This window comes from Budorcas taxicolor, chromosome 11, assembly GCF_023091745.1.
Source record: "Budorcas taxicolor isolate Tak-1 chromosome 11, Takin1.1, whole genome shotgun sequence".
In the NCBI taxonomy this organism is placed as follows: domain Eukaryota; kingdom Metazoa; phylum Chordata; class Mammalia; order Artiodactyla; family Bovidae; genus Budorcas; species Budorcas taxicolor.
In genome coordinates this window covers 163,544,018-163,561,434 of record NC_068920.1, presented here as the reverse complement: position 1 = coordinate 163,561,434, position 17,417 = coordinate 163,544,018, and the positions used below count along the sequence as shown (strand labels likewise).

The window sequence follows — 17,417 nt, the reverse complement described above, 5'->3', positions numbered from 1 at the left end:
TGATAGAACGAAGAACGCCCTGGAGACAGATGCGTGGGCCCAGAAAGGCGCTTCTGCATCCATCCAACCAGAAGAAATCGAGGGTGGATACGCACGAGGCAGAGGCAGCTGCCGCACGAAAGCACCCGTCCCTGCTCTATTTCCTGGACCACTTTTTAGACCCAGAATCCACTGAAGGATGGAACAGCCAAGTCCCCAGGAAGAAGGCTCCCCCAGTTCTTCCCCACAAAAACTCGCAGCTATTTACGTGGTGAACTGCTCAGTGGAGAAACAGGTAGACACCGTGGGACCTGGGTCCACGTGGTCCTCGTTGACCAGGGACCCAAAGCATCATTATTACCTCCCGTTACTGTGAGAACACACGGGCGACAGGTAATGGCCCCAAGATGACCCTGGTCTGATCCAGAGTCCGTCCGCTGTATCCAAGGCTCACTCAGCCCCCAGATGCATAATTGGGAGCTGGCAGAACTCTCATGTTGGCTCCCTGACCTGCGAGGGAGTAGCTATACCATAGTTGGGAAGCCTGTGAACCTGAGTCCCAACCTCCTCCAAGAGGGTAAATCAGAAACCACATTGCATCCTTGGGGAAAACAGAGAGATCGGTGCTGCTCAAAGACCTCAAGGATGCGTGGGTGCTGACCCCATCATAGCCCCCATTTAATTCAACAGTTTGACCCCAACAGAAGCAAGACAGAGCCAGGAGGGTGACGGAGGACAGCCCAGCAATAGCCTCAGCTGCAGCTCTGGGGCTGACATGGCACCTCTTCTAGAGCAGATTAATGTGCCCTCTAGCTGACCGTGTGGCCCGTCCGTCTGGCACATTCTCGCCTGCCCCTTTGGGAAGGAAGAGCAGAAGAGAGCTGTTCCACGTGTTGGTGGCTCTGCCCCAGGGCCACCCTGACTCGCCCACTCCCTGTCACGACACAGGACAAAGGGGTCTGAACCATCCCACTCTATGTGACCTTCGTCCTCTAGACTAACGACATCCTGCTTATCAGATGAGCGGGAAGGGGCGCTGGAGGCCTTGGTAAGACACAGGTACTCCAGATGCTCGGAGATTAACCCCTGGGAAGACCGGCCCCAAGGAGTGAAAATCTCCGGGTCCAGTCATCAAGGGCAGGAAAGGACCTCTCTTTGAAAATAAAAGGAAAATGATCACTTTCTCACGCTCCCCCATCATGAAGAATTCTGGACACAACGTATTCCACGTGTGGGAGTACCGGTCCAATCCATACACTGAGGATCTGCTTTCAGTGGGGTCCTGAGGGGAACGGGCTCTGCAGGAGGTCCAGGTGGTGGCACATACATCCTGCCTCCTGGGCCATAGTACCCAGCAGCCCCTTACAGTAACGGAGGAGTCTGGTGGAGAAAGAGGGACTGTGGAGTTCCTGACAAGCTCAGCTGAGAAAATGGTAATGCAGACGCTAGCGTTCTAGAGAAAGGCCATACCACCTAAAAGAAACAGACGTGCTTTGGGAAAAGCTCCTGGCAGGCTCCGAGGCCCTTTGACCATAGGCCAGCAAGTGACCAGAGCTGGACAACATAACACGAGGCCCCTCAGCTCTGTTAAGTTCCGGGCTTGGGAGGGCCCAGCAGCAGTCCAGGGCTAGAGGGACAGAAAGCTGGTCAGCAGGTGACCCAGCTGCCATCATCCACGACTCTTGCGCCAGCACCCTCTCTTAGCTCACGGCTTTGGCCGTGTAGGGTGCCCTTCTGATGAAGTCAGAGAGGAGGGCAATGGCCAAACTTGACGCAAAATCAGGTCAGCTTGGTCTGGGGGTGCAAGCTGAAAATGAGCTCTGCTCCGGAGTGACCCTGAAAAGTTGCTGTGAAAGAAAACCCTCCCAGCAAGCTTCAGGCAGTACATGTAAGGCTGTCACCCGATTTGTAAGGAAGGCAGGGTGGCCCTAGGTAAAAATAAATGCTGACTCATGGACAGTGCAATTGGCCTGGCTGGTTGGTCAGGCGCCTGGACGGAAAAGATTTTAAGATCGGGGAGGAGGTGGTCTAGAGAAGGCGCGCGGGTGGGTTCAGGGAAGAGGGTCTCTGGTTCATCTGTTAGTCTCCTCAGTGCAGCCCCCGCCCCGGGAGGGCCCGAAGCAACCAGGCAAGAGACAGAAGGGGTTTGCCGGCTGACACGGGCCAGCCTCTGGCATCAGCCAGGTGGGTGGGCTCCATTCCCAGCATCTCCCTCAGTGTCTGCGAAGGCCGGCAGGCCTCCGAGAGCCTCAGAACTGCCTCTGAGCAGCCCCTGGTCTCACTGACAGTTCTGCTATGCTTCCAGAGCCGGGCACGAGGCGGCAGTGACCTGCATTTCCTGACGGGAGCCCTGGGGAGAGTCCTGGCAAGCTGGGCCTAAAGGCTGCACCCTCCTGCCCTCTGCTCGGGCCCCCACCCCACCCCCAGGAGCCGTGAGCATACTGGGGCCGGCGTCCAGGGATGGCCGTGACAAGCTCTGCCACGTCCTCGGCACTGAGGGTCCATGCAGTCGGGAGTAGGGAACTCCATGGGGGGCTCCAATCCCCAACTGTGGAGTGGAGTGGGGTCCTGCACCCCCGCACCCCATCAGCCTTCTGCCCTCAGCCCCCCATGCAGGTCCTGGGGGCCCCTGCTGTGCGCACCCTCCAGGGGAGCTAACCTAGAAGCGGGGAAGGAGGAGGCGGGGAGGGGAGGGAGGACCACACAGGTGAGAGGGTGAGCAAGCGAACAGCCAATGAATTCATGAGTCACTGGGAGGCCAGAGAAGGAACTCAAATCTGAGTGAGGGCTGGGATGAGGGCGTGAATCAGCAAGTGACCGGGGAGCGAAGGAACCACGCCAGGTGCGTGGGGGCGGAGGCCCGGGAGTGCCCGCCTGCGGCGGCCCACGCACCATGACGTTCAGGCCCTGGTTGGTGGGCCCCTGGGCCACGATGTACTCGATGCCCGTCTCGTACACGTCCATGGGCCGCCGGTACTTGACCACGGTGCCGGCGATGTTGAAGTTCTTGGGGCTGTCCACCTTGAAGTTGCCGTTGAAGAAGAAGTAGCCCGCTTCATCTGCAAGAGCTAAAAGGCCACGGCTGCCCAGTTACGCGCGCCGGGGTCGGGGGTGGCGGGAGGGGCTGAAGGGCCGGGAGGAGTGGGACCCCACGCTGGGGCTCTCTGGTTAGCCTGGCCCTGTGACCCTCCCCAAATCTTCAAAGCCGGGAACCTCCGTGTGGTGTGGCTCCGTCTGCCAGAGCATGTGGCCCTGGCCGGGCAGACGTGAGTCCTCATTCCTAACCAGCCTAAAATAAACAAGGGCTTATCGAGATGACCCAAGGATGGCTGGCCCGCGGCCCGCTTGGTCCTGCCATTCTAGTGGCCTCAGAAGGGCCCAGGCTGCAGGGCGATGAGGAGCGTCAGGACCGATCGGCCAGGTCTAGACACGCGCTAGACCACGGGAGTCACCCAGGTGGGGACCAGGCCGCCCAGCCCGGCTCTGCTAGAGATTCCCCGTGAGTTCGGGGGACTCGCCACTCTCAGCTTCCGGCCCCGATGGGGTCCAAGCTGAGAGACACTGCAGCCCTGTCCCAGCGTCCCCCGCAGGCCCTACCAGACCACCCCAAGCTGACCGGCCTGGTGCTCTTGCTGGGAGCATGACACTCTGCCAGGCTGGGAGACCTGGCTGCCCCTTCTCCCGGGCAGGGCTCCCAGTCAGCCTCTCTCTGAGGCAGGGTGTGGTGGACACTTGGAACCGAGGACCTTGGAAGGACGTCTGCTCCCGGAACTGGAAGCCCCCCCCAAACACCCCTGGCAACAGGCTGGAACATCTGCCCAGAGCCGGCGGCTGGCCCTCCCCAGGGGCCTCAGGGCTGGCAGGGGTGGGGGGCTCCACCTCGGGGACAGCATCTCTTCCAAAGGGTGTCCTTAGAGCCCGTTCCAGGAACTGGCCTGAAGGCAGGGAAGAGCTTAGCTTCCAAAGCTCCTGATGCAACACGCACGGCGGAGCCCGGCAGTTAATTTATTATCAGACAGACACAGCGAGCAGCCTCCGCCCGCTGGAAGAGCACCCTCCGTGCAGCACCGTCAAAAATAACGGGGACGAGAGCATGGGCCGGGCGAGGGGACCCGAGGGGCCGGGCTCGCGCATGGGGCTAGATCCCCGGCCCGCGTCCAAAACCCGCTTCCTGACAGTGATGACCTTCCTTCCTGCGGCTTCCCCAGCGCTCTGGGCCGCCCTCGGTATTTCCACGCGTCTGTTTCAAGAACGATGTCTTTGCAGCCAGCTCTGGGAACACGGTGTTTCCTGGCCTCGCCGCCCTCCCCCGCAGGCCACAGAGCAACCGGCCTGGCAGAGGCCAGGCTCCCGCTCGGGTCCGGGGCTGGGGCCTGGAGCCTGCAGACCTGCCGGGTCAGCGGCTGGTGCTCAGGGGCCCAGACGCTGGGGCTGACAGCCTGTGCAGGGTTCAACCCGGGGACCTTTAGCAAACACCCCACCCCCACGCCAGCACCCCCCAGGAAGGGTGGCTGCACCCCGCCAGCCTGGCCCCCAAGAAGATGCCTTGAGAGGCAGGGAGGTGCCTCAGGCTTCAGGGACAGCTGGCCTGCCTGGCAGAGGTCAGCTCCCAGTTGTCAATACCTGTCCTCCTCGGCCGGAAGGGGCTCCCCAGGGGTACAGACAAGGTGTATGGCCCCACCAACCTCCAGCCGCACAGGGAGGCCTTCCTGACACCGTCCCCCAGGTGGGCCTCACTGCCTCGGCCACCACGCAACGCACTCCAGAGTCCTCAGGTCAGAGACTCCAGCTGAACCCGGCTTCCCACCAGAATGGCCAGTGGCCAGAACATCAACTCTGGGCCCCAGATGGGAGCTTGCATCCCACCCCTGCTTCTCGTCACCCTTGGTTTCCGACTGGCTACCCACTTCCATCTTGCTCTGCCTCAACTTTCTCACCCCCGACAGTCAGTCCTCAGACGCTGGGGCAGGACGGGGGGTCAGGAATGCCGCCTCCAGCACCTCCAGTTTTCTCCGTGCCTGGCCCCCCAGGGACAGGGCGCTCACTACCTGAGTCACAGCCCCCTCTTGTGTCAAGCTGCCCCGAGTGTGAGGTCTTTCCACACCTGGGATGAGGTCAGCCTCCCGATGGCCCCCTCACCCCCACCCCATGCACAGGCACTCACACCCAGGCAGAGCTGTGGCTTCCAGGACCACCCCCCCTGCAAGGCCAGGCACTCCCCATTCACCCACAGCCCGTACATCTCACCCCGTGTAAATCCGCAGCCCCGCGAGCCGCCCGGGCCCCACATACACACCCAGCACGTCCGCAGACTTCTTCCGCTCCACGATCTGGATGTCTCGGGCGCCAGCCGGGATGTGGGTCACCAGAGAGTAACCTGGGGGAGGGGACAGTGGTGAGCGGCGGGTCGGCTGTGACCGGCGCCTCTCGAGAGGAAAGGCAGCTCTGGATGGCAGTCACTACCCTCTTGTGCTCCTGGAAGGCGAGAGGCAGTGTCTCAGGGCAGCCCTGTCCCCACCCGATAGCTGCACCCAGGCCCCCAAGGGGCGAGTGCACGGAGCTGCAGGAACTACCTGTGAGTCTGGAAAGCTGACTGGCCGCCCCGGCATGGCCTGTGCGGTACCAGATTCCAAGACCCTTTCCTATTGAGGCCGTGGGTGCCGCTCCCGAGTACCTGCCCTGCTCCTCCCGAGGGACGCCACAGGCCACGGGGGTCATAGATCGGCCAGAGTCAAACGTCCTGGTCCTGCTCCGCCGCTGTCACCAAGGTGGCCCTTGGCAAGCTGCTGGAGCCTCGGGCCTCCGTGTTCTCATCCACACACAGGGATGACGGCCCCCACGCTTGGTGATGGAGGAGATTCTGGGTAGCTCAGAGTCTGGCCCTGAGGATGCTCTCATTATTATTGCTTTAAAAACCCACACTGTCATGACATCGCATTTATTTTACAGGCTTGCTACATCACAAACGTAGGTGAGGAAGTACACGGCCCCAGGTCGGGGCCTGTCATCAAAGGCCCCAGCAGGTGAGGAGGCAGCCACGGAGATTCCCGCAGAGCCCCCTGCAAAGGGACCACGGGTCTTGGGGGCAGGGTCTGAGGAAGGGACGGTGCTGCTGGAAGGTGGTAGAGGGTTCGCTGGGGAGAAGGAAGGGAGATTTTTAAAGTCTTAAGAATGAAAAGCCTTCCAGGAGAAGATGGTGAGAAGGTTCTAGAATCAGGTTTGCTGGAGCCGACTGTCAGGTCACCTGAGGAACATGTGGGCCCACCTGGCAGATGAGACACTTCTACAGGCTGCTCCCCTTTGCAGGCATCTGAAGACCCTGAGCTTGTCCTTCCAGCCAGCAGGGTGCCCCTAAATGCTTAACCACCAGCTCTCTTGGTGGGAGGGCGGGTGCTGTGACCGGCAGTACTGGCTTATTTCCAGGGTGCAAACACTTCCTGTCACAGTGGCCAAGTTCAAACTGCCAACCGGTGTCGCTGGGTACAGGGTTGGGAAAAGGGACACAGTCGTCTATCTTCTGCCCTAGTATTTCCAGCTGACAGACACAACAATAATTCTAGAGGTTAGATGATTGGGAAGTGAGGACTGTGCTTGTTGTTCAGTAGCTTGGTTGTGTCTGACTCTTTGCAACCCCATGGAGCGCAGCGCGCCAGGCTTCCCTGTCCTTCACCATCTCCTGGAGTTTGCTTAAATTCACGTCCACTGAGTCAGTGACACCATCCAACCATCTCATCCTCTGCTGTCGCCTTCTCCCCGACCCTCAATCTTTCCCAGCATCAGGGTCTTTTTCCAATGAGTTGGCTTTTTGCATCAGGAGGCCAACGTATTAGAGCTTCAGCTACAGCACCAGTCCTTCAGTGAATACTTAGGGATGATTTTCTTTAGGATTAACTGGTTGACTTTGGTTAAATATCACTTATTTAAATGAAGGTTTGTGCACAGTTGCTTAGTTGTGTCTGACTCTTTGCAACCCCGTGGACTGTAGCCCACCAGGCTCCTCTGTCCATGGGATTCTCCAGGCAAGAGTACTGGAGTGGGTGGCCCATTGAAGGTTCACATATCAGTTCAGTCAGTTCAGTCACTCAGTCATGTCTGACTCTTTGCGACCCCATGAATCGCAGCACGCCAGGCCTCCCTGTCCATCACCAGCTCCCAGAGTTTACTCAGACTCATGTCCATCGAGTCAGTGAGGCCATCCAACCATCTCATCCTCTGTCGTCCCCTTCCCCTCCTGCCTTCAGTCTTTCCCAGCATCAGTCTTTTCCAATGAGTCAGCTCTTTGCATGAGGTGGCCAAAGTATTGGAGTTTCAGCTTCATCATCAGTCCTTCCAATTAATATTCAGGACTGATCTCCTTTAGGATGGACGGGTTGGATCTCCTTGCAGTCCAAGGGACTCTCAAGAGTCTTCTCCAACACCACAGTTCAAAAGCATCAATTCTTCGGTGCTCAGCTTTCTTTATAGTTCAACTCTCACATCCATACATGACCACAGGAAAAACCATAGCCTTGACTAGATGGACCTTTGTGGGCAAAGTAATGTCTCTGCTTTTGAATATACTGTCTAGGTTGGTCATAACTTTTCTTCCAAGGAGTGTCTTTTAATTTCATGGCTGCAGTCACCATCTGCAGTGATTTTGGAGCCCAAAAAATAAAGTCTGCCACTGTTTCCACTGCCTCCCCAGCTATTCGCCATGAAGGGACTGGACGCCATGATCTTAGTTTACGTATACTCATTTTTTAATTAGCAACCAGCTCACAAGCTTCTTCACCGTGGTTACCATGGTTACCATGCACAGGTCGACCAGGGGACCACGTGGGTCAGTGGTTAGGACCTCAGACCCGGGATCAGGCTCTCTGGGTTCAGACCCAGCTCTGCCTCTTTTGGCTGTGTGACCTTAACCTAGTTTCTTAACCTCTCTGTTTCCACGTCTGTAACACGACGGCAGCAGTAGGCCCTGTCCAGAGGAGACGCCGTGAGGCGGGAGCAGGCTAAGCTTGCTGCGTGTGGCTCTGTGCACAGAAGGCACTCGGTAAAACTGGGTGGGACTGGTTCCGTGTCAGCCCCCAGGCCCCCAAGCTGAGAGCTCCGTGCAGGCATGGGCCCCCGTACCCTGTAGCTCCTGGCACACAGGCGGTGCTCAGAAAGAGACGCACTGCTTGAACGCTCCCTCCGCTGTGTCCACACCCCGGGACCTGGCAGAAGGTCCTGAAGGCAGGTGTGTGCAAGGAAGGCAGGAAGCACACAGTGTCTTTGCCCACACTCCTTCCAAAGTGAGCCCTGCAAATGAAGTTGCCTCTGCCCACTGTGCCTGTCAAGCGTTATTCAGAGCCCTGTCCAGCTGGGCCTCCACTAAGACACTCCTCCTTTTCTTACCCTGACCCTCCTCAGTCGGCGTGTTCATCCCTGGGTCCCATGTCCAGGCTCTAACACTAACTCCAAAATTATCCCTCTGCTCCACCTCCAGGAGCAGTGCAGTCCCAACAGCCAAGTCCTCGGGTGCTCTCCAGGGTTGGTTCCATCCAGACATGCCTGGCCTCCATGGGGGACTTCAAGTAGGCAATTCCCACCCTGCGCCTCAGTTTCCTCATCTGCTAAATGGGTTTCGAGCTGCCCTGCTTCTCCCAGTCCAGCGGCTGTGATAACCCAGTTTAATCCCACTGCATTAATCGAGACCCAAGAATGCCTCCCATTTAACCCCGAGTATTCTAAGTAACATCTCTCCAAAATCGTCAAGTCCCAGCACATGCACAGACGCCCTGTCGGCCCAGCCCCCAGAGGTGGATGCTCCTGTGAGGCCACTGACAAGCCACGGCCCAGGAAAGAGAGGGGCCGGCTCTGCGCTGGGTCGGCCAGGGCCGGTGGGACCCAGCGCGTCCCTTCAGCCCTGGGGACCTGGGTCTGAGAGCTCAGGCCCCAGAATCCACGTGCCCAGGCCCCACCCTCAGGTCAGCAGCGAGGACCGACCGTGTGCCTCAGTTTCCCCCTGCTACAAGCGGGGCTAATACTTCCCTGTTGGCTGTGCTGAGTTGCAGGTGGTACCCCAGACCCGTGCACACCAGGGCACCTGGGATCTAGGGGTGCGAACAGAGCTGCTCTCAGTCCTGTCCCCAAGGGGTCCTTCCAGAGCTGCTGGGCCAGCCCCACTGGGCCTGGGCAGAGGATCGAGGAGGCCAGGAGGGGAAGGACCCTGCGCGGTCACTCGGCGGCTGGAGGCAGGCTGCCCCAGGCCCTGGACCCCGGACGCCCGAGGCTCTTACCCAGGTGGGTGTTCCCTTTGCGGTAGTTGCCCGTCACGTGGGTGCAGCTGCTCCCGTCGCCCTGGCAGACGCCGCACTTGTCCAGTGTGTGGGTGGAGAAGAGCACCCCGTCACAGCCGATGGGCTGCAGAAAGGGAGGCGGAGAGGCTGCTGGGAGGGCGCCGAGGCGAGATCCCGGGGCCGCCACCGCCTGGGGAGACGGGGTGGGCGGCGGGCGCGAGGGGACCAGTGGGTGCTTGTGCTACAGTGTTGAACAACCTCACATTTTCCAGACACGCAGACCCCTCGCAGGTCGGCGAGCTTGCAGGACGTGCCGTCGCGGGCGGGCACCATGAGCTGCCGCTGGCCGTCCACGGTGGTGCAGTGCAGGTCACACGGCTTGCTGGAGATGTGCACGTAGTCGTCTGTGGGGAGACGGGGGTCTCAGGGCGCTGCAGAGCCGGAGTCGGGGACGCCTCTCACCCCCCGCCCGACAGAGACAGCCCTCTGTCCATGGCACAGATGGAGACACTGACACCTGGACAGTGGAAGGGACGTTGCCCAGGGCCTCAGCGGTAGGAATGGGGACCGAGGTGCACACAATCTGGCCCAGACAGGCTCTCAGAGACCAGCCTCTGCTGCGCTGTGAGTAGTGGGCAGCGTCCCCTCTGCAGGAGGTCTGAGCCAACTTGGTGGCCCCGGGCTGCCAGTCCTGGGGACCCTGCACCTCCTCCGTGAGCAGGAGAACCCAAGTCCTGTACACTGTTGCCTGAACTACTGGGGACCTTCGACAAGACCCCCCCCGCTCCAGGCCTATTTCCCCACCTGCCCACCCGCTGGACAAGGGTGCTCCCTCCCGTGGTCCCCAGGGGGCGGCCACAAGGGACAGAGCCTTGTGGAGCGGGCCCTGCTGCCCGGCCCAGGGCCGCGGTACCCGGATAGAGAGGCTTCCACTGGTGCGTGCGCCCGTTGTATACGCGGGAGTTGAAGGAGATGCACTGCTCCTCGCGGAAGCTCCTCCCGTCCGGCGGACACTCCTGGGAAGCAAGAGACAGGGAGGGAGGCTCCGGGAGGAACTCGGCCCGACAAAGGCATTTTTGTCCAGGCTGAGCAGGAAGTGGCTGCAGCCGGCACAGCCGTGCCAGGGCCGAGGCCCGCGGGGTGGCCTCTCCTCCCCGCTCTCAATCTGTCAGGCTCTCTGGAAGGAGGGCGGGGGCACCAGGCCTCCAGGCCCATGTGTGCGGGCCCTCCTGCTGCTGCAGGCTGGACCCCATCACCCCCCGCCACCCTGGCCGTCTCCCCCGCTGCCCATGGAGCTGGGGGGACACCAGCCTGGCCTGTGCTCACTCTGCCTTCTGGGGAAAGGGGCCCATCTGCGTGTCTGCAGCCACAGCCACAGGGCCTGGGACATGGGCATTGACTGAATGGTCTTGACTTCGTGGAAGAGGAGCCCGAGGGGGCCAGAAGCCCAACTGGCCGAGTGTCCCTCCTGAACTCGAGTCTGGAGGGCAGCTGACCTGCGAGGCCGACCCAGAAGCCAGGCTGCTCACTTCTGCTGACCCCTGAACCCCCCCTTGTGCACACAGACACAAAGACACACACGGTCATCTCTCTGCCCCCCACCCCGCCCTGGGGGTGGGGTTCAGACTGGCTCGGGCCCCATCATTGTGAAATGTCTGGAGGCCAAGCCAGAGTGGCTGCCTCCAGCCAGCCCAGCCTGGCCACCTTGCTACAGAGAAGGCTCAGGGGCTGAGTGCGTGGGCACGGAGCGGGTACGCGGGAGCTGCAGCTGGAACGGGGCCACCCGTGACGTTAAGCCTCCCCGGAACATGGTTCACCCTGGGTGCAGGGGGCGCAGGGGGCCAGAGGCCTCCAGCGCTGAGGTCACGTGAGAGCCCTGCCAGCAGAAGCGGGCCCTCGCCACTCAGGTGCCCGCAGCCCGTGGTGGGCACCAGGGGCTTGACTTGAGGCAGGGAGAGGGGTTCTGAGCCTGGGGCCCCCACCCCCTCTTCTGTTCACTGGGATGCAGAGGGCAGGCCCAGGACAGTGTCCGCAGGGCTGGGGCCACAGGGAAGCCGCCTGGAGTCCCGCCTGGGAGGGGTTGGAGGGTGGTGGTGGTCCAGCTGGGCGGGCCTCACCTGCACTCTGCACAGCTGGTACCTCTTGGACGTGCCCGTGCAGGTCCGGTTCCCGGCGCCCGTGACAGACGTCTTCCTGGAGGGAGGACCCGGGCTGTGAGCTCAGGTCAGGAGTGGCCGGCTGCCATCCTGACCCTGCTCCCAGCCCTCCTCTGGACAGCGTGCCCCAGCCCCAAGCCTCCGCGGGCTCCTCTGACCAAGACCTCCTTCTGCCCCACTCCATCTCCGCTGCTCCAGCAGAGCCTGCTCCTGCCACAGGCACCCCCATAGTTTCAGGGTTCTTCTCAGCCTCTTCCCGGGGGAGGGGCGAGGTCCCGTTCATGTCTGAGTCCTCAGCACACAGTGCAAAGTCTTAGGCCACAGAATTAGTGATGGCAGAACAGCGTTCACCACGGGCCCAGCCCTCTGCACACACACACACACATGCGCACGCACGCACACACACACATGCATGCACACGCACACGCACATACAGTCTCGCATCCTCAGAAACATCAGGTGGGCTCGAGCATAATCTCCGCTCCACAAAGAGGAAACTGATACTCAGAGAGGTTAAGTGACTTCCCCAAGGTCACACAGCTAGGAAGCTGCAGAGTCAAGATGTGAACGCAGGTCTGGCCAGCAGTAACCGCTGCACTGTAGGCTTACCCCATGTTTATTCAACTTGGGTCTTCAGGAGAGAGAAGGCCAAGGCGGACCTGACCACTCCTTGAAAGAGCCCTAGGCAGGGTCTTCTTTTCCCAGTGTCCCAGAGAGGGATGAACCACAGGACACCCTTGCCTGGGACCCGACAGAAGCCGCGTCCCCAAGGGAGGCCAATGAAAAGACTGACTGGCTCAGCTGGCCTGTGCAGCCTCAACCTGAAGGCTGCGTTCAGCCTGAGCCCCCCACCCAGCAGCTGCTGCCCACCTCCCCGCCCGCCTCTGCAGTCCGGGTGGCCAGCCCCACGGGCCCCGCTCTCACACCAGCACCTCTGCTGTAGGCAGTGCCGCTCCTGGGACGTCACCCCGACCCCGCAGCTGCGGGAACACGCCGTCCATTTGGTCCACTCTCCCCACCAGTAGGCGGTGGCATCGGGGCCCACCTCCAGGCTGTTGGACGTTGGGCTGTTGTCCTGGGTGAGAGGCCCCACGACGGTTAAAAGGAGGCTGGAGCACCTGGCCAGATGGGCCCGCCGACCCCGTGCCCTGGACGGGAGGACACAGCCCCCTGGGTGGGTTGCTCGAAGCCCCGGCTCAGACCTCCAGGGGGGTCTCCGAGGGACCTCCCAGAGAGCTGAGCACCTCAGGTGCTGCCTGATCTTGAGATCTGGAACCTTCTGGGGGCTTGGTGGGATCGTAACGCCAAACCTAACCATCCTCCTTCGCTCCCAAGTGGCCTGCGGGAAGGTGCTGGCCAGCCTGGGTTCTGCAGGACCCAAACCCACCTGTCCACACGCTACACCCCAGGTCTTTGCACTGAAGAGGAGCACCCAGTCCCTGCAGCCCCCGGCCTGCCAAACCGGCAAGGATGCTGGAGTGGCCTGAGCCCCCCACCCACCCACCCAGGGGCTGGCCTGACCGGCATGTAAGGCGTGCTCCTGGGAGAGTTGGGTGCCCTGGGCCCCTGCCCCGCATCTTGCCACGTGGCTCTCAGCATCAGCCCATCTGGGTGAGGGCCTGTGCTCCCCACTCACCGTGGTCCCCGTGGACGACGCACTCCCAGTCACTAGGGCCACAGCCAGCAGGGCCCGGGCCCATCGTGAAGGCTGCCATCTGCCCTCCATCCTAGGAAGCAAGGCCACAGTCACTGCCAGGCCAGGCCCAGCTCCCCTTGCAGGCGGCCAGAGTCTGCTTTGGTGAAAACCCCTCTGGGGCCCACCCAGTGAGGCCTGAGATTATCTGGGATCTGTTGGTAGTGGCTGCCTGCCAGCCCTGTTGGGTGGGCTCCGTGAGTGATTGGAGATGTCTGCCGTGGGCTTGAGACTCTAGGATGGTGGTGTGCATGCTAAGCCCGGTCCACCGGATCTGAGGGCGTCTGGGGACACGGGCCAAGCTTTGCCTTGGAATACCTGAGCTCCTTGGAGGATGTCTGGGGAGAAACCCAGGGGCACAAACAGGCCCAGGCTTCACCCCCTGGATGAAGGAGCTAAGGATCAGTCTATTACCTCGGCCGCTGGACCTGGCCCAAGCAAGAGCACCCTGGGATTTTTGTCTGCTCAGCACTTGCTGACCTACATGGGAGAGCGATCCTTCCCACCGGCCGTGTGGAGCTGCTGGAGAGGGTGTGGACGTGCAGACTCTGCCAGGCCCTCCCTGGCCACAGCAGCTCCCTGCCTTGGAGGGACCCCAGACTCCGCAGAGCCCAGGCACCTCTGTCCCCTCCCTCCCAAAAAAAGACACTCAGCTTGCACCTCCGGGGCCTTGGCGTGAGGGGACCCAGGGCCACCTGGGGCTGTTTCCTTCCCAAGAAGTCCAGCACCCCCAGCCCAAAACACGACTTGACCTCCCTGCTACCGTTTAGTCACTCAGTCATGTCCGACTCCTTGCAACCCCATGGACTATAGCCCTCCAGGCTCCTCTGTCCATGGGATTTCCCAGGCAAGAATCCTGGTGTGGGTTGTCATATCCATCCCCAGGGGGTCTTCCTGGACCCAGGATCGAACCCGCGTCTCCTGCACTGGCAGAAGGATCCTTTACCACTGAACCACCAGGTAAGCCCATACTTGTCCTCCCTGCCAGGGTTCAAATCAAGGGCTGCCTCCAGCCTCCTGGGCCCTCAGCCTCCCTTATCTGCCCCTGAGATAGGAGTACCAGCTGGGGGCCTGCAGTGACCTCTGGCCAGGGTCTGTCTCAGGTCCTGAGTGTCACTTGCCAGTGGGTTGGAGGAGTTTCGGAAACCCCCAAGCCCATCCTCCTCTAGCCCAGAACCAGAGAGGGGAGCCAGTTTGCCCAAAGCCACACATCCATCTATGTGGCCAACTAGCCCCCAGACCCCAGGGCAAACAGAGATAAATTCCAGTGAAAGAAGGTAGAAAGCACTTGCCGCCCAATACCTGCCAGGCCTGAAAACAGCTCCTCATCTGCCCCCTCTCCTCCTCCACCAAACCCTCACCTCCTCGTGGGCTCAAGCACCTGCAAATTTCCAGGAGCTACGCCAATGCCAGCCTCGCACCCCAAGAATGTCTCCCTGCCCCAGACGCGGCAGCAGTCCACCCCGAAATTTGGAGCTGAGACCTTAAGATCCGCAACTCCCCAACCGCCTGCCTGCCTGCCTGCCTGCCCATCACCCGGGGGCTGCCCCTCCCCCGCAGACCCCCACTTGCACCCCCACCAGGCCCCTCTGCAAGCACGGACCCCCCGTCGGCAGTCCCATTGGCTCGTCTGTGGCCCCGGCTCCTGCCTGCAGGCTGAAGACAGGTGCTGAGCCGGCCGCACACTTGGTTTTCATTAAGGCTCCCAGACAGCCGTGGCTGCAGGCCAGGCCCGGCTCACGCGGGATCCAGCCCTCCCTGGGGTCCAAAAACAGCCACCACCAGCCAGCGGGAGAGGCTTGCCCTGCAAGTGAGGGCTTTGGGCTCGGGGAGGCTAGGAACTGAGGGACCCCCACTCCCACTGCCCGGACCGGGCTCAGAGGGTCTGGACCCTCCCCAGGAGTCCCTGGTCCTGTTATATAACGGCTCCCCAAGGGGCCGGGGCTGACCTGCAGGCACTGGGGGCCGCACCTTCATCCTGGGAGGGCAGCCGTGGGAAGGGAAGCGAGACGGCGGGGGAGGTGGCCTACCTGGCCGGGGCTCGGCAGGGTGTCCTCGCGGGGGAAGGGGCCGCGGTCGCGGGCAGGCTAGCCAGGTGCGCGGTGCAGGGGGAGGCTGGGACGCCGAGGGCCGCGGGCTGTGCCTCTCTCTGTCTGCTCCCCCGCCCCCTGGCCGCCTCCCTCCTCCACTTCAAAGCGCACCCAAGAGAGGGGGTTCCCAGGGAGGCGCAGCCCAGCGGCGGCCGGGCGGGCGGGCGCGGCGGCCTTTATAGCTGTCAGGCAGACGGGGAGGAACTCACACTTCCCACCAGGCTGCTCCCCCGCCCGCCGCCCCGCCGGCCGGCCCGGCGCACACTTTAACCCGCTCCGCGCCTCTGGAGCACGGCCAGGCCGGCCCAGCTGCCTGCCGCCGCCGTGAGTGGAGAGGCCGCCGGCCCGGGGCCACCACGCGGGACCGCGTGTCTGGGTAACCAGACAGAGTGGCCGCTGGCCCGGGGTCACAGGGGAGCTCGGTGGGGAGGGTGGGGGAGCAGAACTGAGCCCCAGGCTCGGTCCTTGGATGCCTGCCTCCCTCGGGGGGTGGGGTGTGTGTGGGGGTGCCGTCTCTGCCTCTCCCCAGAATGGATCCTAGGTGTGTGAGGCGGCCATCTGATGGCTGGTGCTTACAGATGGTGAGGCTGGGGTCGGGGGTGGGGGGTGGGGACACCGGGCTCTGAGGTCACCCAGCCAGGCTTGGAGACATCTCTCCTGAGCAGCGGAGGGACTGACCGAGACCCGGTGCAGGCCCCAGCCAAGGGTCCGGGGACGGGACAGGAGGGCCCGCGGCCCGCGGACCAGACAGCTCGCACAGCCGGAGCCAGCGGCGGGGAGGAGCGCGGAGCTTCGCAGATGTTCACACCAGCTTGGCAGGGCACACGGCCTGGCTGGGAGCGCGCCAGCTGGGCAGCCCCTGGCAGGCCGGCGTGGGGCTCCAGCCTGCGTTCCTGCTGAGTCAGAGCGTGGAGCAGAGCACGGAGCCAGCAGCATGCACTCCAGCCGCACCCCCCTCCCTCCCCGGCACCCAGGGGGCACCCCAGACACTGCAAGTAGCCCCGGAAGCAGGCCAGGCCCCCACCCCACACACCAGACCCTCCGGAGCCCGGCACACAGGGGCACCTCCACACACGGTGGGCGTGGAAGGGGGCGACCCCGGGCCACTGCAGCCATCCCCGGCCTCTGCGCTGCAGACGGCTCACAGCGGCGCCTGGAGAGCCCTCCCCCTCCTGCATCCTCCCTGCCGGAAGGAACTGCGGAGCTCCTCCAGGCCGAGAACCATTCCACCCCTGGGAAGCTCTGCCACCAGCAGGAGCGGCGGGGGAGGAGAGCCTGCAACCGCACCCGCTGCCCTGCCACCATTGTCCCTCCTGCGTGAGTCCTTCCTGCCTGCAGAGAGCTAGGAGATCCCCATTTTACAGACGGAGAAACTGAGGCTCCGAGACTGCCCAGGGATGCCCAGGCTCGCACGTCTGGTAAGCAGCACAGCCCAGCCCCCTGGTGAGCACATCCCCGCCACAGCAGGCTCTTGGATCGCGTTCATCCTCTCCAGACTCTGGGGAGGCAGGTCTTATCCATCTCTGCTTTTCTTCCCCTGGGGCCCCTGTGATGTTCGGTGGAACCCAGGCCCACGCTGCCCCCTGTTGGCACACTGGGTCACGGACACGATGGGACCTGTCACACAGCACTGGTGAGCATGCACACGCACACACGTGTGCACACATGTACACACATGTACACGCGTGCACACATACACATGCGTGCACATGTGTGTACACCCATGCGTGCACACACACATACAGGAGCACACACTCACCGACCCCCTCACAGACACCCTGCTGATCACTCTCGAATGCTGGGTCCTCTGCCTGCCCCACCCCGCCCCTCCAGCCGAGCACCAGGGCTCTGTGTCCCCAGTCAGAGTCCTAGCTCTCCGGACATAGCTGGATCCACGTCCAGCCAGAGCCAGAGTGACTAATGGTTTCCCGTGGGAGGGACCCTACAGCCAGCCGGCACAAACGCCCCAGCGCCTTCTCTTAGCCCAGTGGGACAGCGCCGGGAGGCAGGCTGCCACCCTGGCTCTGGGACCTCCAGCAGGTGTGTGACCTGGGCCAGCCCCCCATCCACCCCCACACCACCCTCTACCTCCAGGAGCTGGCTGGGGCTCCCCTTCCCGAAGGGACACCAGCCTTCCCCCAAACTCCAGACCCACAGGGATCTCTGACCACGGCTTTGTCCACTGGTGGTCTGGGGGAAGGCCCGGGGCCCTGAAGACCCTAAGAATTGCGGGGGGTGG

The 17,417-nt window shown here is 62.3% G+C and overlaps 1 protein-coding gene across 3 annotated transcripts in view; it reads right to left on the bottom strand.

The window, feature by feature from the left end:
• Positions 1 to 16,260, bottom strand: part of ADAMTSL2 (ADAMTS like 2) — a 35,054-nt gene extending 18,794 nt beyond the window's left edge. The window contains exons 1-10 of one of the 3 annotated variants that reach the window (XM_052648643.1): positions 16,244 to 16,260; positions 15,119 to 15,360; positions 13,032 to 13,122; positions 12,328 to 12,470; positions 11,357 to 11,428; positions 10,153 to 10,255; positions 9,503 to 9,643; positions 9,240 to 9,363; positions 5,276 to 5,356; positions 2,872 to 3,047 (exon numbers count right to left, since the gene is read on the bottom strand). In XM_052648643.1, coding sequence (XP_052504603.1) covers positions 2,872 to 3,047; positions 5,276 to 5,356; positions 9,240 to 9,363; positions 9,503 to 9,643; positions 10,153 to 10,255; positions 11,357 to 11,428; positions 12,328 to 12,470; positions 13,032 to 13,121 — 930 coding nt within the window. In that variant the 5' untranslated portion in view covers position 13,122; positions 15,119 to 15,360; positions 16,244 to 16,260. Of the gene's footprint in view, positions 1 to 2,871; positions 3,048 to 5,275; positions 5,357 to 9,239; positions 9,364 to 9,497; positions 9,644 to 10,152; positions 10,256 to 11,356; positions 11,433 to 12,327; positions 12,471 to 13,031; positions 13,123 to 15,118; positions 15,361 to 16,243 lie in introns of those variants that run through there. The other 2 variants (XM_052648642.1, XM_052648644.1) reach the window with 2 other exon arrangements.
• Positions 16,261 to 17,417: the final 1,157 nt, after the last annotated feature.